The 23234-nt window shown below is 38.2% G+C and overlaps 1 protein-coding gene across 3 annotated transcripts in view; it reads left to right on the plus strand.

Annotated features, from left to right (window-relative positions):
- Window positions 1-23234, plus strand: part of FIRRM (FIGNL1 interacting regulator of recombination and mitosis) — a 45774-nt gene that overhangs the window by 20384 nt on the left and 2156 nt on the right. Inside the window, exons 1-14 of one of the 3 annotated variants that reach the window (XM_081824578.1) lie at window positions 2443-2645; window positions 3490-3638; window positions 3902-4031; window positions 5362-5548; window positions 6280-6362; window positions 6702-6753; window positions 8028-8117; window positions 12976-13161; window positions 15223-15345; window positions 16427-16522; window positions 18212-18325; window positions 20057-20161; window positions 20842-20922; window positions 21914-22033. In XM_081824578.1, the coding sequence (XP_081680704.1) occupies window positions 2611-2645; window positions 3490-3638; window positions 3902-4031; window positions 5362-5548; window positions 6280-6362; window positions 6702-6753; window positions 8028-8117; window positions 12976-13161; window positions 15223-15345; window positions 16427-16522; window positions 18212-18325; window positions 20057-20161; window positions 20842-20922; window positions 21914-22033 (1551 nt within the window). In that variant the 5' untranslated portion in view covers window positions 2443-2610. Of the gene's footprint in view, window positions 1-2442; window positions 2646-3462; window positions 3639-3901; window positions 4032-5361; window positions 5549-6279; window positions 6363-6701; window positions 6754-8027; window positions 8118-12975; window positions 13162-15222; window positions 15346-16426; window positions 16523-18211; window positions 18326-20056; window positions 20162-20841; window positions 20923-21913; window positions 22034-23234 lie in introns of those variants that run through there. The other 2 variants (XM_081824579.1, XM_081824577.1) reach the window with 2 other exon arrangements.

Genomic DNA, 23234 nt, shown 5'->3' on the forward strand with positions numbered 1-23234 from the left:
TTTTTTTTTTTTTAAGATTTTATTTATTTGCGAGAGAGAGAATGAGAGACAGAGAGCATGAGAGGGAGGAGGGTCAGAGGGAGAAGCAGACTCCCTGCTGAGCAGGGAGCCCGATGCGGGACTCGATCCCGGGACTCCGGGATCATGACCTGAGCCGAAGGCAGTCGCTTAACCAACTGAGCCACCCAGGCGCCCCAAGATGGAAGCTTTTAAAGAGTAGATTCCATATGAGTTTTACTTATCTTTGTATTCTTAACTAGTATCTTATACCTGAGTGATGAATAATTGGTATGGTGATAAATACCAAAGGCCAAAAAAAAAAAAAAAAAAGAGGTTATATATACATAGATATATTTTTTTTATCTTTGTAACTTTTTATTTTACTTATATGAGATTTAAGTCGAGTAGTAGTTAACTCCATCTCAGAAAAAAAAAGTGAATTACAGAAAAGTGTCCTAATTTAGATAGGGGCTAGTGATATGTGAAATTGACAGTTAACTTCCAAGGAGCCCTCAATTGACACTAAAATACTCTGTCTTCTCATTTGTCCAGCAGTCCTCTCTAGTCTCCTAGACAACTTTTTCCATACCTGTCCCTCCTTCAACTTCCCACATCTCTTAACACCTCCTCCCCATGCCCCATTGTCAATTCATGTCCTCACTGTGTATGTCACTGAGAAAAATGGAAGCATGACTTCCTCCACACGTTGACTGTTCTACCTGTGTCTTGGTCCATGTGTTCCCTGTTCCCGTGAATGAGCTCTCTGTGCACCTGCCTGAGGCCGGCCTCTCCATGGGTGCATTGGTTCATCTGCCCTCAGGTGCTTAGGGACCTTTTTCTAGCAGTCATTCTCTTTCCCTCTTTCATCACTAATCTTCCCTCCCTACGGGGGTCTTTCTCGTTAGTATACCAGCATGCTATTACCTTTCCCATCATAAGAATACAAAACAAAACCTCTCAGTTCCATATCCTCCTCCAAATGCCGTCCCACTTCTCTGCCTCTGTTTACAACAAAACTCCTAGGAGTTGTCTGTTTTACCACTGTCTGTACTTTTTTTTCTTGAGACCATTCTAATCAGGCTTTCCATTCCACCACTTCACCAAAACAGCTCTTGTCAAGGTCATCAGTAACATCCACATTGCTGTATCCAGTGGTTGGTTTTCAGCCTCATCTTATGTAACCTGTTTGCCAGCACTTGATCCTTCCTCTTGAACTCTTTCTTCCATTGGCTTCTAGGATACCTCTCCCTCTTACTCTTTTCTAACCTCACTGGCTGCTTCTCCTTAGCAGGTTCCTTGTCTCCCCAGCTGAAGTTGGGTGTGCCTCAGTGGCTAGTCCTCAGGCCTCATTGATCTCTCTTTCTGGTCATTTTGTCTCATGATGTTAAATTCGTCTCCCCCTTGAATGTCTAATTCTGCCAGTCAGGGCGTCTACACTGACATTCACCCAGACCAAACTCTTGATTCCCACCCATTCTATCTCCACCTCCCCCACAAAATCTACTTTCCTAGTAGCATCCTCATTTCAGTTTAAATGGTAACTCCAGGCACCTGGGTGGCTCGGTTAAGCATCTGACTCTTGGTTTCGGCTCAGGTCATGATCTCAGGATTGTGAGATCGAACCCCACATTGGGCTCCGTGCTCAGTGGGGAGTCTCCTTGAGATTCTCTCTCCCTCTCCCTCTTCCCCTTTCCCCCCAAATAAATAAATGGCAGCTCCATTCTTCAGATTGATCAGGCCAAAAACCTTACCATCATCTCTGATGTATTTTCCTTGTTCTTGTATCCACATGTCATCCATTAGCAAATCATCAGTATCACCTCCAGTATAAATAGACATATTCAGTGTGTGTTTGGTATGTATGCATACCCAACACAGCCAGTTCTCACCACCAGAACTGCTCACATCTGATGCTGTCCACTACTGTGTTCTTGCCTGGGTTTCCACAGAGAGCATCCTACCCACTGTCTGCCTCCTCCCTTGCCTTCCTCTAGTCTATTGGCCATACGGTAGTCAAAGTGAGTGATAAGACATCAATGAGATCATGGAACTTCTCTGTACAAACCCACAAATGATTCAGTATTCAAACAATTCAGTAGAATTTCTTGTTCACCTTAACCTTGTTTTATTTTTTTCTCCATGGCACTTATTAACATCTCTTATGTTAAGATCTTACTTGCTTACTTGTTTGCTAACTGCCCCCCTTCATTAGCATGTGAACTTTATAAAGGCAGTGACCTTGTACATTCTGTTTACGACTTTATTACCTGCTCCTGGAACAGTGCATGGCACGTAGACACAGGCATTTAATAAACACTTGTTCAACCTAAATTAAAAATACACCATTTGATTGAAAAACTAGTATTTGCTTTGATGCTTAGTAGCTGTAGTTCAAGTCTATCGAGTCTCATTACCTGTATCTTATTTATATAAATCTTTTACCTTACTTATAACTTAATTCTTACAGCAACTCTGAATAAACATCACAAATGAAGAATCAAGGAGGTCAAAGGAATGAACCAAAGTCACGCAACTAATAACTGACAGACTGTTGCTTTTTCCATCACACTACAAAGGCCTCAAGTGTTTCTCTTAAGTGCATCCCTTTAAATGCTGTTATCCCTTGCTAGACAGGCTTTTCTCAGGTATCCTCAAGTTAAATAACAAATTAAATATCCTCAATTAAAATAACATGGCAAAAAGTACCGAATACACACATCTTACTTACTTCACATAGGTTTGACTAAAGTTTCATTTCAACTCTATTTACTGAGACATCTTCCATGAAAAAGTCTTTGCATTTTCCTTCAGGACTAGTATACAGTTTAATTCTTGCAAGGCCCTTGTTTCTGAGCATTAATTCATAGTAAATTCAGCATTATGCTTTATTTTAAAACAACTTCTAATAGAAGCGACTGAGCCAGAATTTATCAGAAATATCTTTCTATATATAATGTCTTTACTTGTTATTTAGATACTCATATTTTCATGGTCTTTTTTTTTTTTTTTAAGATTATTCATTTTTATTTTAGAGAGCGAGAAAGCAGGTAGAGGGGCAGAGGGAGAGAGAGAAAATCTCCAGCAGACTCTCTCTTGAGTATGGAGCCCAACATGGGATTTGATCCCAGGACCCTGAGATCATGACCTGAGCCGAAATCAAGAGTCGGACACTTAACCAACTGAGCCACCCAGGTGGCGCCCCTTCATGGTCTTTTTTTAAGTACACTGCTGTCAAAATGGTATTAAAATGCATCAAAACAATACCAAAGATTTCTCTAAGATTATAAACTTTTAATTTTGTGGAATTATAGTCATGTTATTTAGTTTGGAGGCCTTCATATAATGTGGTATCAATTTAGTACTTAGAATTTTGTTTTATAAAATACATGCTATGTATTTTTTACATATTTTCACTTTTGGAAGAACATCAGTCTACCTAAAATTAGAAGATACCTGTTAAAGGATGAATTTTTTCCCCTCCCTTTCCAGCAAGTTTCCTCCAAGTCTATATGCTGCCAGGATCTCTAAAGCACAACAGGAGGAAATAGCAGGCATTTTCCTAGTTACACTGGATCCACTCATCAGTCAGCTTCTCACATTCCAACCTTTCGTGCAAGTGGTTTTGGATGGTAAATTAGGTAAGTTTCAATACAGATTTAATTTTAAATCATCTAATAATTATGACTTGTTAAGACAGGGTTATTTCCCTTACTTAATTATCCTTTTTAAAGATTTTATTTAAAATTCTTTCTGTTTTTCTTTAAATGAAAAATACATTCCAAGAAAACAGTTATGTCTCTGACTTCTTTACACATCACAATCAAATTTCTGTTGAAAGTATGGAGAGTATATTTTTACCAAGTTGTTGTAACGTAATGAATATGTTTTTGTTACCTGTAAGAGCTGCCATGTGAACTACAGTTCCCACAGTGTCTTCTGCTGGTTGTCATCATGGATAAGCTGCCGTTTCAGCCTGAGGATGTGCAGGCCCTGTGGTGCACAGAGAGCTGGCTCTCAGAAGCTACAACCAGGTAGCGAACGTGGTGGTGTTTCTACCCAGTCGTCTTACAGATGGTTTAGAATGCCCTGTCATTTGGAATGATCTTGAAATTTAAGTTTTTGGTTACATCAGATATTAATAATAATTCCTGTGTAGACCTCATATTTATTGTTACTTTATAAATACAGATAAAAAATATAAATCTATAACAAATGCTAAAAATATTTTAATTTTGTTCAGTGTTTTAGAAGCTTTTGCCTAAGACTTCGTGTTATAAATGTTGAGTGTAATAGGGTAGATGTATTTACTAACATTTCAAGATGAGCTCTGATAAATAGAATGCTGGATTCTGTAAGTTTTCTCCTGGGAAATTTCACTCGTATTCATTCTCCTCACCACTACCAGTCTGCAGCATCTTACTGCATGCGTGATTGCTGGGCTGTAGCATTCACCCTTTCCTTGAGCGCCTTCTGTGTGCGGTAGCAGGTCATCTCCTGGAGCCCAGCTCCTGCCCCTCCCTGCTCAGACATGCAAGCCCGACGCTGGCTGGCCCAGCTCTGCGCTCCAAGTCTGTCCCTCTGCCACCGCTGTCCAGTGTTGCTCCTCGTCCTGTCACTCGTGTGCTCGTTTTCTGCAAACACGCCTTGCTTTGGTCAGACTGGCTATTCACACCTGCCTTCTCCTCGTGCTTTGTCATCTTTGCTTGTTTATATTTTGCTGATTTCTAATTTGTTATTTAAATCCTCTATGAAGATTTCTTAAACGATTTCAATCTTAAAGTGACCCCTCTCTGTCTGACTTACACCTATTTTCTATTTTCCTTTTTTTTTTAAAATATTTTATTTATTTATTTGAGAGAGAGAATGAGATAGAGACAGAGAGAGCATGAGATGGGGGAGCATCAGAGGGAGAAGCAGACTTCCTGCTGAGCAGGGAGCCTGATGCGGGACTCGATCCCGGGACTCCAGGATCATGACCTGAGCTGAAGGCAGTCGCTTAACCAACTGAGCCACTCAGGCGCCCTATTTTCTATTTTCTATATAATACCTAATGTATATTTAAATTTCATGTTCCTTGATGAATTTTGTCTTTGACTGTGTAGTTCAGTACTATGATAAACACTTGGTAAATGATTAAAAAAAAAAGGTACAGGAAAATTCTCCTTTAAGGAATTTCTCTAACAGTGACTATATTTTATTTTTATGGTTACATATTCACACATATTGGAAACTGTCGTTGATATATACCTCTTGAGATATTTTGCTTTGGGAAAATAACCCTCCATATGCCATATTATTATTATACCTTCTAAATGTTAAATGTGAAGAATGTTGGGTTCAGTGTTCTCCATTTCCCTGCAGGGTATCTCTATTCAAAGCCGTTTTCTGCAGTTTTGAGCAGTGTGCTGGTGAACTCTCTCTGCCTATTCATTTACAAGGAGTAAAGAGTAAAGGGCAAGTGGAAATTGCTGTCACCTTGTATCAGCATGTTTGTGTTCATCTATGTACTTTTATCGCCTCCTTTCATCCCTCATTGTTCCCTGAGCTGGTAAGTTTGTTACCTGCTGGGCTAAACTGAGGTTACCCCTATGCTTTCTTTTCATTGAAATTTTGATTTATATACAGAAGAAAGAATAGTTAATGTGTATTCTTTGTGAATGTCATTCTCTCAATTTGCACATTTTATCTTTTAATTCAGTTATGTCTTAGGAAATGGTAATCCTAGAGTCTTGCAGTACTCAGATGTAATGGCTAGCTAACACATTTGAGAAAGCATTTTGGATGGCAAGATATGGAAAGATAGAGTGAAAAGAGGAATAGTGTTAGGATTTTACCTGATTCAATTTCATAAAGAGGAGAAGTAAATAGTAGATTGTAGCACCAAATCTCCTATAGATCTTAGGCATAATGTTGATTTTTTTTAATGGAATTAAAGTAGAAAAGATGTTGAGAAAATTATAGGGAAAAAATTCTTAGAATTTACATAAGGATCAATATCCTTTAAGATATTTTACAGTGGTTAAGATCTTTGTGGATCCTAATGATTGAGTTACCACATTTAAAATCACTTGAATCTCCATAGCCCAGCACAATGCTTAATATATAGTAGGTGCTCAGTAAATGTGGAGAGAATGGTGTTACAGGCTCTTTCAGATACTCTTTCAGAAAGTTGAGCCTTCCCACTGAGGATCTGTTGTTATTTGGATTTTGATGGTGTTTTGTTTTATTTTGAGAAATGTAATAATAATAATGTATCATGAACTTTCTGTTTTTCATTAGGATGTTGCTCTGTTGAATGCTGTGCTTAGTGCTAATATGATCACCTCTTTGTTAGCTATGGATGCATGGTGCTTCCTTTCCCGGTACAATGTACTTTTTTTGGTTTTTGGTTTTGGATTGATTTATAGTAGTAACTGATAGTAAATGATGTTATACTTGTAAGTTTATAGAAAAATTCTGTCTTGATAATCCTTTAGTAGCTCCCCAAAATGGTGTGATTTGATATCATAGCACTAAATCGGGAACCAGCCTCCCTCTTTCTTTCTACGGTTCAAGTTAGGTAGTTTTGTATATTGTGGTATTCCTTGGCCATGGAGAAATTACAGCTTAGAATATTTAGTGCTTTTTGGAAGCTCATCTCCTTGCTTTTCTGAACAGTTGTAAAAATTATTTCAGAAAGATAATCTTCTTTTATATCACAGATATGGGACTGCTGAACTCTGTGCACACCATGTCACCGTAGTGGCTAATCTGGTGAGTACAATTACAAGGTCTAAAACACTCACTTTCCAAGCAGTTCCTTTAGGGATATGATAATCTCGAAGAATGTGAATGTCAAAAGGAGAGATAGTAGGTAGCTAAATTCTTTCCACATTTTCTTTGCTGTGTCTTAATGCTGATGCTATTGAGAAAGATGTGCTAGAAACTGTCAAACTGGGGAAATTGTTTCATATTGTTGAACTCTTACAGAGTTCTGTTAATTGTTCTAGATAAGAAAGACTAGGTTAATGGAGAGTAAATTTAAGATTGAATGCATAGTAGAAAATAAGAGAGTTGTAATATTGATTACTGGGTTGTTTTTTCTTTCTTTCTCTGTTTAAAGTGACTTAGACAAGCTGCCTCTTGATTTTGTTTTCTCAGAATGATTTGAAAGGGACTAAATGTGACAGTGATTGATGCCTTTGGGGAAAGAAGTCATGCTTATGAATGGCTACAAAGAGAAAATGACTTAGTGATGATTTATTTTAATCTTTTCAATGTTGACCTTTCTTTGCTTTTAAATTCTGAGATGTTTGGTATATTCCATACGATATGGTCATGTTGTTTTCGGTTTTTTGTCCCTGGCCTTTGATAAAGATCTCATGTGGGTCCATGTGTCTTTCGTTTCTGAGTAGCTATTATGTCATACATTTCTTAGTTTGCTGTTTAAAGACGTTATAGACTAAAGCCAGGGAAGTGCGTAATAACTTCACAGCCGGCACGTAGTCTCCATGGCTAATCGTCTAGAGCACGTACCCACTTCTGAATCCTTAACATGCTTGCACAAGACAGATCCAAAGTAATTTTTATGTTAGATTATCTTCTTCAAATAAAAGCATTCATTTAATTAAGTAAAAGCTCTCCTCGTGTATTATGATAGGAATTGATCTCCAGAAAATTGAGCTTATTAAATCTTTAATGGAACTAATATCTAAAGTTATATCCACTTCTGCAATATTGTACTTAGATCTTAAAAAAATTCCATGAATTGTCTTTGAGTAGGAAGATTAACATATCAAGTTACCATCCAAATGGTAATTAAAAATAGAAATTCCAGAGGGTTGTTTATAAATACAATGTCAAAATTGCTTTCTCATTATAAAAGTAATCTAAGTTAATGAAAGAAAAATTAAAGAAAAGCTCTAAATTAAAAAATCAAAATTACTTATAATCTTATGTCCCAGAAAGAGCTGCTGTTTATTTTAGCATATAAAAGCTTATAAAAGCCATGATTTTAAATCAGTCTCTCCTCTCCTGTCTTTTCTCAGATAAAATCTTGCCCCGGAGAATGTTATCAGCTCACCAACCTATCAATACTATTGAGGCGACTCTTCTTCTTCGTGGCCCCGCCCCAACAGGCAAGGATATCATCTTAGTCACTGTCTTTGAGCAGCTGCTGAGAAATGGATTCAGACTGATATGATCTGAGCATAAATTTTTGACTTACTGATAGCTTTGCTTATTGCTTTTAGATAGGTTTAGATTTTGATGTTGTTAAAGAAAAACCAGAGCCATATAGTAGTTAAAGTGATAAAAGTGGGTTTTATTCTGGGGATTGTTGCTGTAGGGGAAAAGAGGCCTCAGTGTAGAACTGGGCTCAAGTCTGAATATAGCATAGCCTAGTAGGGACTTGTCACAATGAAGGAGCAAGGTGTAGGTCAGTGGATGAAAATTACTAAGAGGAAAATGTCAGGGGTAAGGAGGTGGTTCTTGCTAAACTGACAAGTAAGATTCTTGCTGAACACAGACCAAGGTGATCAAATACCAAGACAGAGGGGTGCTTTCTAGATTGACTCAGCAAGCAGAATTCTTGCTAAAACTGGATGATGCAGGCCCAAGGATGGACACAATCCCATGCGGAACACTAGTTGAGAAGAGGCCTTGGAAGAAGAGCCTGACTAAAGTTTGGTCATTGGAGAGTCTTTGTCACTCTCTCTGCTGCAAGTTACAGTCATTGTCTTCCTGAACTATATCTCTCCCCTTGTTTCTCATACCTTTAAGATACTTGACACGAGAAGGTTCTATATGCCCTGCCCCTTTTAACTTATTTTGAAGAGCTAGAATGTTATTTATGTATGCCCTTAATGATGTCTCTTATTTTTTACAGTAAATAAGTTGAACTTTTTGGGGAAAATTGAAAGTATGATGAGCCTTATTAGTTGTTTGCTATTGTGAGGAAAACAAGCTTTGCCCTGATAAAGGAGACTCTCTGGTCACAGAAACCTCTGTAGCCCAGTGTAGCCCTTGCGTTGGTCACTTGGCAGCTTCTTTAGGAGCTTTTTAAAAAATACAGGTTCCTGGACCTTTACCTGTGAGTAGAGTAGCTATGGCATGGTGGCTGGCAGAGGGTTCCAGTCATTTTCCTTTGGTCTTATTGTTGTTAAATTCCTACATGATTCTGACACGGATGCAAGCTTGGGAACCACTAGGTTAGTGAAGGGGGTTTGAATCCTCTGGTTTGAATCCTGTCATACTGTGACGTCAGAGAAGTTTCTGAACCTGTTTCCCTGTCTACAGAGTGACAGACGTGTGTTAACTATTTTGAAAACTTTTGTAAGGACTTAGAGGTAATATATGCAAAATACGTAGCATAGAGCCATGCTTAGAAGGGTGGTCAGTAAATATTGGGAGCTCGCTCTTTCTTTTATTTTTATTTATTTGAGAGCAAGTGTGCAGAGGGGGAGGAGGGGCAGAGGGAGAGAGAGAATCTCAAGCAGGCTCCATGCCCAGTGCAGACTCTGACACGGGGCTCAATCTCACAACCCTGAGATCATGTCCTGAGCTGAAATCAAGAGTCGGTCGATTAACCAACTGAGCCACCCAGGAGCCCCGGGAGTTATTTCTGAAGAGACTGCCTCAAGTCCATGTCTGCTTTTCTGCTCGAGAGAGGTTGGCCAGGCACCAGAGGAACCATGCCAGCCTCCCAGCCCTCTTCCTTGCAAGTGGTTACGATGCTGAAAGCACACCAGACCAACCTACTAGCCCTCTAGAAAATACGTAAGGGTTGCTGTTCTCCCCTCCAAAACTCCAGAAGAGTTGTCTACTCCGTGTCCCTTCAAATTTTAGCACCTTTTATTCTCCTCTCAAAGCTCTTGCCCCTGGTTCCTGGTACACTGTCCTTCATAGAGGCCCTGTTAACTTAGAGGCCCTTCCTAAAGAAGTGGGATTGGGAGGGAAAGTGTCTTTTAACCTCAGTTTTCTTATTTATTAAATGAAAATAAAATTATCCTTTTCCCAGTGTTGTAAAATTTTAACTTTTAGAATAATACAACTCAGAATGAATGACCTCTAAGTGAGATCTAGAAACTTTGTTATAAATAAACTCTAGTTTATGTTTAGGGATCTCTTAGATACTCCTCAATTTTCTGAGTTTTTCCAAATAATTGAGGCTATCAGATATGTAAGTTATAGATTTTTGAGGGGTGTCCTTTAATTTTTTCCTTCAGTTAATCAAATACTGATTTCCTGGTCAAGTTACTGTGCTAAAATTTAAAGGGATGTACCTAAATTTGAATTCTTGTCTGGGAGTCCTTGGGAGTTAGTTTATCCTAAAACTGAGATACTAACCTTCCCTAGACGGCAGGGCTGAGACCTGGGGAGACCTGGAATGTAAGCTGCTCAAAGGGAGCACTGCACAAGTGTTCATTCTTCTGCTAGGCTCTGCTCTTTCTCCTTTTTCCTGAAAACATGATCCCTCCTCTTGAAGGGAGGGAACGGACCTTTGTTGAGACAATAGTATGGACTGGGCTGTGTTCTAGGCACTTCAGTTCTTGGAGTTCCTATGTCAGCCTTGTGGGATACGTGGCTTATGTTCATCTACAGATGAAGAAACAGCAGCTTATGGCAGTAAAAGAGTCTCCAAACTCACCGTGATAATGGCTGTGCTGGGATCCAAGCCAGATCTCTCTTAGTCCAGAAGCTGCACTTCCCACTGCCCCAGTGTTGCCTTCAGCTGCTTTGGGGGCCTCCTCTGTTTGAGGGGTATTGGCTCTGCTTCCTTATCCCTTTGAACCGTATGAAAGCTGCTTTTCTTCTTTAGATGTGTAAAGCTCGCTCATTCATTTTTAATAGCGTTTTGTTGTTTAAAATAAAAAACTTGGAAACCACTGTACTATATCATGATACCAGAAAGAACATATTGTAGTAGAAATTATAAATTTATAAACGTGCTCATAGTGAAAGGTGGTACATAATGAGCACCCAGACTGGCGCAAATCAGGTCGTGTTGGGTGTTCATAGCTTAGAAGATCGTTTCTGGGGAGGTGCAGGGTGGAAAGAGGTAGGAACAGAGGAAGCTGTTGGAGATAGAGGCATTTGTGATGCAGGCTATAGGTTGGGGGGAGGTGGAGGGGAGGCTGGGGCAGGAGTGTGGGGAGAGAGCATGGGCTGGGGCAAAGGAGAGGCAAGTGGCAAAGCTGGAAATAATTATTCGTTTGCACACAAGATGGTATCTTTTTAAAAAGGGAAATAAAAACCCAGATTTTTGTATCTGTGATGCAGCATTAATATAAATGAAAATAGTTAATCCCAGTACAGTGATGTTTTACTTTACCAAAGTGTGGTAATAATTTGGGGGAAATGCCAGGGAATAGGGAGATTAAAATGTGTTTCTGTTTCAATATAGAGAGTAGTTATTAATATCCTATTATTTCTTTAGTGTGTAACTATTGGTAATATTTCTGTTTTTAGAAACGAAAGTATAGGGTTACCTAAGAGGAAAGGATTTAATATACCTGGTTTAAGTACACTGATAGTTGTGCTACCATTTTTATGTAAAGTAAAAAGTACTATAATTTTTTGCATTTTAAGCCCACTGTTGTATTTTTCCTCTCTTCTTAATTTAAAAGAGAGAAGTCCTAATTCTCTGCAGATTATTCACTTATAATTCACTCCTTATGAACTGTTACTAGCACTGGCCGTTTTAAATATTTAAAATTGTGTTGAGACCAGGGTTTTCAAACTCAGAATAGTAAATAGATCACTCTTTCTACATAACAGATTGGTCAACGCCTACCCTTTTATGTTGTCCAGGGCGTAATTATTTATAATTTCTATTTTGGAGAAGGAACTAGTTCATTCACTCATTGGATTTTATTATAAAGAAAGGTTATGTTCAACTGATGTTTATCAATTGGCACAATTCTCTTGGCTTTCCTGAAGCAGTTTGGTTTCCTGAATAAAGCTGCTTATTATAATAGACACATAGCTCATCAAGGGATCCATTTTTCTGGCTCTCACAGCTATTCCAGTAGATAGCCACACAATTTCTCCCTTGTTCTGACAGCTAAATATTTTCTGCTAACAAAATTCGAATATAAATATAGTATATAAAACATAGGAAGGTTTCTTTCTCAAATTTAATACAGTGGGTTTTTTCTTAACATAGGAATTTTTTAGTCATCAAGCAGATTTAGGATATTGTAATTTGAATTCTTCTACTTCTTAAAAATTACATTACTATACTTCCTAAATTATACGTAATTCAGTAATTAAGTACACTATTATTTTTTTCTGTTTTTCCACTGGAAACTAACATTTTAACTGGTTCTTTTTTTTTTTAGAACTTTTGTGTTCTGTTTTTAGTCTGCTGATGCCTCATTTTAACAAAACAGTGCTGTTTTTCTGTTAACTTGGCAAAGGCTTTGAATTATTTCAGTAGTAGAATGGATTTGCCAGCCACACTGTTCTGGACTGGTGGCTTAGATTTGTGACACCAATTCTGTGTGTTGTCCGAGAGCAGAGCCAGCTAGCCCGGTGGAAAATCGAACCGATGACCTTTGCTTTTTTCTTTAGGTCCTCTGTTCTAGTCAGCTGAGATAACAGCCGCCAGGGTGAGCCGAATGAGTCTTTTGGCATATTTTGGAATATTACTTTGGACTTAACTGAACAAGGTCACAAGCACACTAGTTCTTAGGAAAATAATAAGAGCAGGATAAAATAGCTGATTGACTAATAATGAAATGCATTATTTTTAACATTTCTCAGTGTCTTCATATCACGTTCCACTTAAACTGTGTTTTTCATTTTGCAAATAAATGCAACAATAGCAAAAATAATGATGCATGTTCCTTTGAGTTACCTCGGTCTGGTACTTGTGATATTATTACTCAGTTAAAATCTTTTTAAAAATATAAAACATGGAAGCGAATACTTAGCTTTTGTGCATCCATTCATCAGATTGTCTTCTGTTACTCTTACTTCTTCAATTTATTTCAGGTGGAATTTATCCAGAAATTTTCCCCAAAAGCAGCAGAAAATCTGCCTCTGTGGCAGTATATTTCCCTCCAGGCATTACCCGCCAAGCTCAGGAAACAAGCTGCACGTGAGGTCACCAGAGTTGGGATTGCACGGTGTCAGGAATGGCTAAGCAGTAGTCGGACTTTGGGAGAACTTGAATCTCTGGTAAAATAAGAATTTTAATGGATTTGATTCATTTAGCAGCTATTTACTGAGCACTGCTCAAGGTACTAGTGATGGGCTATTAATAAGATGGATACGGTCTCTGCCCTCAGGTTAGAAACTAGCAGGATTTTCAGATTTCTACATTGTAAAGGGGTCTGTGAGAAACTTACTATTATCTTGACTTATGTAAATTAAATTATATTGGGTGCAGGGAGACCGTAGTTCAAAGACATACTAGAGCAAGATGAAACCCATTATGAAATATTTTATTTGTAGTATTTTTGCTGACACATCATTAGATTAGGCAGACATGAATTTTTTTTTTTTTTTTTTAAGATTTTATTTATTTGACACAGTGGGGGCAGAGAGCAAGCACAAGCAGGGGAAACAGCAGGCAGAGGGAGAAGCAGGCTCCCCCCTGAGCAAGGAACCCTATGTGGGACTCGATCCCAGTACCCTGGGATCATGACCTGAGCCAAAGGCTTGTTTGCTTAACCAACTGAGCCACCTAGGCACTCCAGACATGATTCTTCTATTCGATATGTATATTCTTCTATTTGACAAAACACAACCCCCATTTTACACACATCTATTCTGAGCCTTTCTGTAGCTTTCCATTTAGAATACTCCCTCTTAAAATAATGAAATATAAAAGAAATTCATCTGTGAGAAGTAAAAAATACATGGTTTTTTAAAATTGACTGAAAAAATTGACTGTAGTACATGTGGTTGAATTTTCCAGTTTAGTTTCATTTCCTCCTTTGTTGGTTCATTCATTCATTCATCCAACAAACATGTTTTGAGTGCTCTTATGTGCCAAGCGCTGTTCCAGGCAAAAATTCCTGTTCTCATGAGTTTGCATTATAGCTCAGCTGTGGATGGTAAAATAAGTAATAAATACATATGTAAGTATGTTGTATCAGTTTGTGGTAAGTGGAGAAAAACAGGGATGGGGACAGGGCATTCAAAGTGTTAGGGGCCTATTTGCAATTTTAAATTAGAAGGTCAGGGTTTTCTCAAGGCTTATTTTCTCCACACTGAGTATAAATGTTCTGATACTCTGTTACATAATGGCGCCTGATGATAATTATCAAGATAATTTAAAACATATACATATACCCAAAGGAAATACAAGTTTTTATGTGCATTTATTTTGAGAAAACTATTATACCACCTAGTTAGGAGTAGGTTAAATTGTTCAGGTTTTACATTTATTGTGCACCAATTTTTGTAGTTGAAGATAAATCTTTTGTATTAGGTAAAATAATGCACCTATTTTCTAAAATTGAATATATCTTTGCCCTGACCAAAACTTTAGTTCCAGCAGGTCATTTTACATGCTTATTTGTAGGAGGAAATGGGTAAATCTTAAATAAAAAGCTGTATGGTAATCATTGAAACTTAAGTGTTGTTGTTGAAGTATAATGGATTAATCAGGCAATGTTACTAATCGTTACATTCCCACATGGCCTTCACTTTACTCCCACTGTCCCCCAACCACCCCCACTCCTGGCCAGAGAGACATTCGATATGTAAAGGAGAGTGAATCCAGAAAAGGTGGTTTTTAGTTTCAAATTCTAGATAAGTGTACTTCTCAAATTTTTATTTGCTTATTGAATGCAGTGTTGCTGAGGAATTTTAAAGACCGATTATAAAACAACAGCAAAATAAAAATCTAATAATGTTAAAAGATTGCTAGGTGCATAATGTGAAAAACAATAGAATTTTTAGTTGATGAACATTATAAATTAGCTTGATCATACAGTCTGTATCAAACCTATTTATTAAAATGCAATGCTGTTTCCATTTTAATACTAAATTTTAACCTAAAAGGAAAAAATGTTTATTTAGAAAATGAAGAAAATGTTTCTGTGTATAAGGAAAATTAGTTCTAACAAAATAATTTGTATTAAAGTAGCTGAAAAAGATGGCTTTGGGTCTCAGAATATAAATCCGACATGGGTTTTTATGAAGAGTTATAAGTAACTCCTAACCTCTGGGGCCTCAGCTCCTTTCGATTGGGATCTAACCTGAGACTCTTCCGTCTCTCTCCCCCTTTAGAACACACTGCTCTCTGCTTTGCTCGCTGTATGTAATTGTGCCAGTGAAGCTCTGGATATTGTACAGCAAACTGCGATTATGGAAATTGGGAGTCAGCTTTGGGCTTTGTTAAACACTAAACTGGTAAGGAAAGCAACTGAAGAACAAATAAAACATTGAAAAAAGAGAATAGTACCGAAATTTTCCCTGTAGAGGAAAATGTATGTAATTTCTTCAGGGGCTTGGTAGAACTTGCGGTTAGAACTTAAAATACCTATTTGTACTCTTCCAGCCAGTTCTCTTTGAGTGTGATAGAACCAGAACCTAGTAGAGTGACAGTGATAGTTCAGTTAACTATTTTCATGACCATTTGGACCCTATTTAAAAAAACTAAACTTCTTCCCCTATGGTTTCTCTCCTCTTTTGGGCTAGTGTGGCCTGTTTCTGGGATTCCGCGGTCTTCCATACAATCCTTTGGGCAGTGGAGAGTGACTTGGCTTAAAGGTGGCAGGGGCACATGAGTGGCTCTGGCTGGTTCATGTTCCTCTTCCCCAGCAAAGGCAGAAGACCAGATGATGATCGGGCTAGAATTAGGATGATATGTGTCCCACAGATTATTGTAGTTTACAAATGACATTTAGTTTAAAAATTTAAATATGACATTTGTTTTCTTTGACTAAGTAGTGCCAGCCACTGGAAGCTGAAGGCAACATTCACACTTTCGGTAAATCATAGAGATGGTTTTGCAGATAATGTTTTTTCATTAAAGTTTATGTAGAGTTAAATTTCCCTTCTGTAGTACTGTGACTTCAGTGAGTGCTTTCCCCCAGTCCTCACGAATCATTCAGTAAGTATTCATTGAGGATTCTCTGCTGGTGATGTAGCTTATAGTATCATGATAGAAACAACAGTTATGGGGAAGAGAAATGGAATTTTAAGAACACTAAGGCACAAGTTTTTCAGTGGCAAACAAAAGTGATTAGATCTCCATCCGATTAAATTTCCTTGTCATGTGATCTTGAGCAAATTATTTAACCTCTCTGCCCCTTTTTCTTAATTATTAGTAAAGTGAGTAAAGATCTACTTCATAAAGTTATAAGGTGTATGTGAGGTAATATAAAGCATTTAGCATATTGCCTGGTATATAATAAATGCTCACTAAAAGGTTGCTATTTTCATGTAATTGAAAATTTTCACCAAAATTATTTTGTGTTTCTTATTTAAGGTAACAGGCCAACCTTACATTCAGCAGACACTTAGTCTTTTACTTCCACTGTTGGGATTTTTCGTTCAAACTCTAGATCCTCATCTGATAAGTCAGGTAAGAACAATAAGCAAGTTAATACTTGGCTGAGGAAATTGTTGAACTAACATGACTTAAAATATCTTTCTACAAACAGTCCTTTTTAATGATTTGTTGCTCAATTTGCTTGTTACCCCTTTCCTGTTGAATTAAACTTAAATGTCACAGATTTGCTTGTCTTAGGGAGGTCTCCTCATCTCTTTCGCTCTTCCCGTAGAGTATAACCGGTTAGTATACAGGGCTGTCGATTCAGCCTGTAGCTGTCCTTCCTCTCTCCCTGATGCTGAATAGTCAAAACCTGTTTTTCAACTGCTCCAGAACATCCCTGAGGTTAGGAGTCGTAGTTCAAGTGTGAACCCCTCCTTCAAAACAGTTTCAAAGGCATTCCAGCAGCTGTTGGGAGTATGGAATATAACTGATGTGGACTTAAGGATAATCCTCATTGTTTCTTTGAGGAAATAAAATTATTTTGAAGTAAGAGGACTACTGAGTTTTCTGTCTGGCCCCCAGCTTGCATGGCTGGGACAGGCGGAACAGAGGTCACTGTTGGGGGGATGCTTTTGATGTTGCCTAGTTATGGCTTGCTTTTGGAGGTTCTAAGCTGGTAGAGTAAAAGGCAAAAGGAAAAGGAAAAGGCACTTCTCTGAAGTGATTGAGAGGCTTTGGAATTAGTCCATACTGGGCAGAACTGACCCCACAAAGCTAGAGCTGGCCTAAGTTTAAAGGCACGGTTAGAAATGAACAGTTATGAGGTAAAACTAATTCCTATTTAGGAAGATGTTAGAAGAAATAACACCCTGTCATAGGAGCTATATGCCAGAAAGTGAGACTACTAACGCTTTGTTTTAGTAGCTTGGTTGGTGGTTGTGTACAGTAAGAACTTAGCATTAACAAATACTTTCTAATTAGGTATATTTTTAAATGACTATATGTGTAACATGAATTACTAAATTATAGAGAATGAGAATGCAGTAAAATAATTGACTCAAACTTTGTGGATTCTGACAGTTCTAGTAATCTTTTTTGAGAAATTAAATATGGATAATTTTGATAGAATTGTGCCTACCTTTAAAAAAACCCCAAATAACTAAAGTTCTAAAATTTCAACATAAGTAAAATTTTAACTTAGGCATTGCTTCTTTTATAGACGACTTTCTGTGTTCCTTTAAATCAGGGGTTCACAAATCTGACTTCCTGGCTAGATTCTGCCCTTCTGTTTATAGGACAAGAGCTAAGGAGAATTTTTACATTTCAAAGGTTTGTAAAATAAAAATTAAAAAATAAAAAAGCAATATGCAGTAGGGAACATATTACCTACAAAGCCTAAAATTAAAATATTGACTGTCTGGCCCTTCATAGAAACTTTGCCAATCCCTGCTTTAAATAATGAACTTCCCTCACTAGAATTTAAAATACAAAACAATTTTTAAGGATTTGAAAGAAGAGCACTGGTATATAGTTTCTCAGGAACACATTTTTTTTTTTTTCTTTACAGCAGTTGGTAGGATGAACTCTGTAATAACTGAGTCAGTCATTTGATCATTTTATTCAAATTCCACGTGTGAAGATTAGGCTTTGTAGAGTGTTGGTCTGTTCTGGGTTTTGTTGTGTTTCCCCTCCCCACATACCCATCCGAATCTTACTTATTATGTCTCAACGGAATATTTGTTTTCATTTGTAACTATTCTTTGATCTTTGCCACTTTAGGTAGTAACTTTGCAGACCTCACTGCTCAAATTAGAGCCTCCTGACCATGTTTGTTTGGCAGTGCTTGATTTTGTATCTTCTCTAGGAAAATTTTTTATACCTCAAGCTTTCCAGGTAATACTCTTAATTCTTTTGTTCCCGTGTTAACAAAATCCGTGTAAGAATTACTGACTAAAATTTTCAGGCTTTTAATTTCTGGAATTCTGTGGATTGTTGACAGTGAAAGTTGGGGGGAAATGTATTTTGTGAAGAAGAGATGGTGACTTTGTCAAAATAGAACTCATTTTGTTTTTTTGTTTTTTTTTTTAAGAAAAATATATTTGACATACAAATAATTTAGAGTTGGCTATAGTCTGAGAGTCTCCTTCCAGTTGGGCTTTAGCACACAAAGTCCCTGAGGAAGAAAACATTTATATCTTCTAGGAAAGAGTATATAATGAGGAAACTTATCAAAGTTGTTCTCTTGGTTTTATATCCATGAAAGGGAGCTGTTTATTTTTAAGACAGTATTTTTGAAAGTGTTGCAAAGTATATATAATTGACAAATGGATATTTACTTATAAAACTGACTGTACAGGCTTGGCAATACACTTCTGAATTTTCAGACACACCTTACAGTGAAAGATCATCCTCCTAAATTGAATTTTGCCTTTCTTATTACTGTGGTCAAATCCAGCAATTCTAGATAGTTGATGTTTTTCTTTTTCACCTCCATGGGAGAGACTATAAAAAGCTCACTGAGGGACGCCTGAGTGGCGCAGTTGGTTAAGTGTCTGACTCTTGGTTTTGTCTCCGGTTTGTGCTCAGCGAGGAGTCTGCTGGACTTTCCCTCTCCCTCTCAAATAAATAAATAAATACATCTTTAAAAAAAAAAAAAAGCTCACCAATGAGAACCTTTTCACATAACTGGAACAAAACCGTGATGGATGTTATCTCAGTAGTTATTAAAAACTTTGAAATAAAAAACAACTGGCTAGTTTCTAAAGGGCTATTATTTATTTAAAGTTAAATGATATCATCCTGTTTGTTTTTGTGAAAGAAATGGAGAGGTTGACAGTTTTTCAACTCTGGACAAAAGTACCCAGAGATACTTGCATTTGAGTGGTGTTCTTTTTAGCATAAAATAAATTCCAGAGTACTGTTTCATTCATGCATAACTATGGACCCTGATGGGCCCAGAACCTGTGGAGCAAATTACATATTCCCAGGAGTGAAGTTAAGGCCTGAAGAGTTTGGTGGATTCATCAGCATGTAAGAGGCCTCTAAAGCCAGGAGATGGATTTATTTATTCAAGAAAAAATTGCTGAATTTTTGCTATGTGTCAGGTGCTGTTTTAATCACTGGGGATTCATTAATGAACCAAACTAATCAATCCCCACCCTCAGCCTCTGGAAGGCAACGAATAAAGGCATGATATAGCATGTTAGTGTGAGAGCTGTAGAGAGAAATAGGGGGAGAGTGTGCTTGTGGGGGTACAGTTTGAAACGGGATATGGGCAGTGGCATCCTCACCAAGGTGATCTGTGAGTAAAATCCTGAAGCTGAGGGAGGCAGCCAGACAGGTATCCTACATGCAGGGTAAGTAGTGAGATGAGAGGGCGTCTGATCCACTGAGGGCGCCGGCAGAGGCCACACTCAGACAGTGGGGCTTTGCCGGCCATCTTAAGGACTTTTGAGTTTTACTCTAATGAAGTGAGAAGCTATTGGAAGCATTTAAGCAAAGGAGTGACATGCTCTAACATGTATTAATATGTGCTCACTGGGACAGAATTAGGGAAACTTGACAACATTAAGAATAGAATACTGAAGTTTTCCTCTATTTAATAAGGTTTGGTTCTCTTTTTAGGACAAAATTCTGCCCAGCCTGTCTTCTATTTTTGCCTCACTGCTAGCTGACAGGAATTGGATAGTAGAACAACATACCTTGGAGGCGTTTACTCAGTTCGCCGAGGTAATTATAAGACCAACCTATCACAGTGATTGCCAAAAAGTATTATTTCAGATTTTCCAAAACATTCCAAAAACATTTATTGAGCTTTTGGTCTTAGTCATTAAAATTCTCTACTGGAGGAGATACTACCAACGATCTCTTTTGCAGCATCTAACAATGGAGCATAGAGAAATGAAGGTACTTTCCTAAGGTCCTAGGAGAGTAGGAACAACCAGAACCAGGCATTCAGACCAGGTCTATTCACTTGGACACTGTCTTCCAGACAGTATTTTTGAGTGTGAAATGAATAATGCATTTCATCTCTATCATTTAGGAGTTAGGTTGATGAACACAGGGACATGTGAGCTCAGGGCCACGGAGAAGGGGAGCCTCCTGTGGGATGCTCCTTTTCTCCTGCCTGGAGCTGTGCAGTCACGCCTTTGGTCATAGGGGCCCACAGACATTAGGATGACTGGGCAGAAGTAACGAAAGCCGTCAGCTCTGTGCTCGTGCAGAATGCTGCATGGTCCTGAGGCTCCCCAAAGGAACTAAGGAGCTGATGGTCTTTTGAGTATTCTCTGATACTGTTTTCTTTTAAAATGCATTTATGATTAAGGTAGCTCTTAAAACTTTTGGAGTTGTCTTTGCAAGTTGTTGAGATACATTAAAATTGGTCTCATTTATCTATCTTTTATTAATAGGGAACAAACCATGAAGAGATAGTTCCACAATGTCTCCGTTCTGAAGATATGAAGAACAAAGTTGTATCCTTTCTGGAGAAGGTATTTATTTCTATAGATCAAAATAGCGGCATCACAGATTTTGTCATTGTTTTTTTAAATTGTAGGATTGTAACCAAGTCAAGTATCTTCTTAGCTTAAATTTTTCGTAGTACTCAGCACCGAGGTGACGCACATTGAACAACTGGGCCCATATGACGAGGCACCGCGGTGGGGCAGTTGGAGTCCCTCTGCCCACAGTGTGGATTCTGGTAGTGCTGCTCATTTCTATAGTTAGAACCAAACTGTTCCATCATTTGGCTCCCATGTTTGTGCACACCTTGCAACTTATAGAGGGGTAGTTTTAGGATATAAGGGCTAATTGCAGCACTAGTAGAACAGTTAAAGCACAAATTTAGAAAACCAAGAGAAAGTGAATTATGCTTAACTACTTATTTTTTTTTATACTACACCCATTATTAAACTGGGCTATGTATATACATGTATATGTTACACAGAAGCTGGATTAAGTATGTGTGTGTAACATGTTTTGCCAGTTTCTTACCCTACACAATGAAGGTTCACAGACTATCATTTTTCTCCTGGAAAAATGACAGTTCAACTTATCTGTAGGGAAGGAGAACACTGTACAGTAATTTTATCCAAATTACACGAAGAGGATGCATTTACAGATGAGTCCAATTTCCAAAATTTGCCTAGCTCACAGACTAAGCCAGAATAGTTTAACACTGGGTGCTTAAAACACAACACATGCGCATGCACACATGCATGTGCATGGTCTTTTTTTTTAAGTGGGGGGTAGGGAGGAGCAGAGGGAGAGAGAGAATCTTAAGCAGACTCCACGCCCAGTGCAGAGCCCAATGCTGTGCTCTACCTCACGACCCTGAGATCTGACCTGAGCTGAAATCAAGAGTTGGACGCTTAACTGGCTGAGCCACCCAAGAGCCCCTGGTCTTCTAATTTTCTGATTACATTGTTTGCCATCTATTAGAGAATGTTTGGTGTTTACTTGATTTTTCATGATCCGTGGCAGACTGGGTTTGTAGATGAAACTGCAGCTGCCAGAGTGGAACGTGTGAAACAGGAAAAAGGCATTTTCCGGGAACACTTGGCTAAAGTTGCTGTAGAAGAAGCAAAGTGGTCATCTCTACAGGTATGGACTGCATTTTGTTATGGGTCAAGCTTTTAGGAGAAATTCTCCTCTTCTTACTGATAAAAGTGAAAAAACTAGTATGGTTCCTGGCCTCATACTGACTGTCAAAATATAATCAAATAGATCTAGACATGTAAAATTCTCCTGTTTTCCTCTTTTAAAAATCGCATTTCTTCTTCCTGAAAGGTTATCAACACATAGAACAGAGGTGGGACTACAAAAATACAAGTTTTAAACATGATACTGACTGTACTCTTTCACTATGACTTTCAACTGTTTATAGTAACTTTTAGGAAAGTTATGTATCTGGGGGCGCCTGGGTGGCTCAGTTGGTTGGGTGACTGCCTTCGGCTCGGGTCATGATCCTGGAGTCCCGGGATCGAGTCCCGCATCGGGCTCCCTGCTCGGCAGGGAGTCTGCTTCTCCCTCTGACCCTCCTCCCTCTCATGCTCTCTGTCTCTCATTCTCACTCTCGCAAATAAATAAATAAAATCTTTAAAAAAAAAAAAAAAAGGAAAGTTATGTATCTGTATCAGTGAAGCTATAAATGTAGTTTCTGAACCACCGAAGAAAATGAATGAAATCACCTTCCAAAATGTTTCGGTTGATCCCTTGCTTCATTCATCAAACCAGCCTAAATGACTTCTGCCAATGTCTAGAAATCACATCTACCTATTAAAAGGCAGAAATCTGATACCACCAAGGATACTCAAAATATTGTTTTGAGCACTGATAGTGTATTAATTTATTTATTTATTTTATTGTGTTATGTTAGTCACCATACATCATTGGTTTTTGATGTGGTGATCCACGATCCATTGTTTTCATATAACACCCAGTGCTCCATGCAGTACGTTCCCTCCTTAATACCCATCACCAGGCTAACCAATCCCCCCTCCCCTCTAAAACCCTGTTTGTTTCTCAGAGTCCATAGTCTCTCATGGTTCATCTCTCCCTCCAATTCCCCACCCCCACACATTTTTCCCTTCCTTCTCCTAATGTCCTCCATGCTATTCCTTATGTTCCACAAATAAGTGAAACCATATGATAATTGACTTTCTCTGCTTGACTTATTTCACTTAGCATAATCTCCTCCAGTCCCATCCATGTTGATGTAAAAGATGGGTATTCATCCTTTGTGATGGCTGAGTAATATTCCATTGTATATATGGACCACATCTTCTTTATCCATTCATCTGTT

Source organism: Leptonychotes weddellii, chromosome 6 (genome assembly GCF_054177405.1).
Source record: "Leptonychotes weddellii isolate Sample4059 chromosome 6, ASM5417740v2, whole genome shotgun sequence".
Lineage (NCBI taxonomy): Eukaryota > Metazoa > Chordata > Mammalia > Carnivora > Phocidae > Leptonychotes > Leptonychotes weddellii.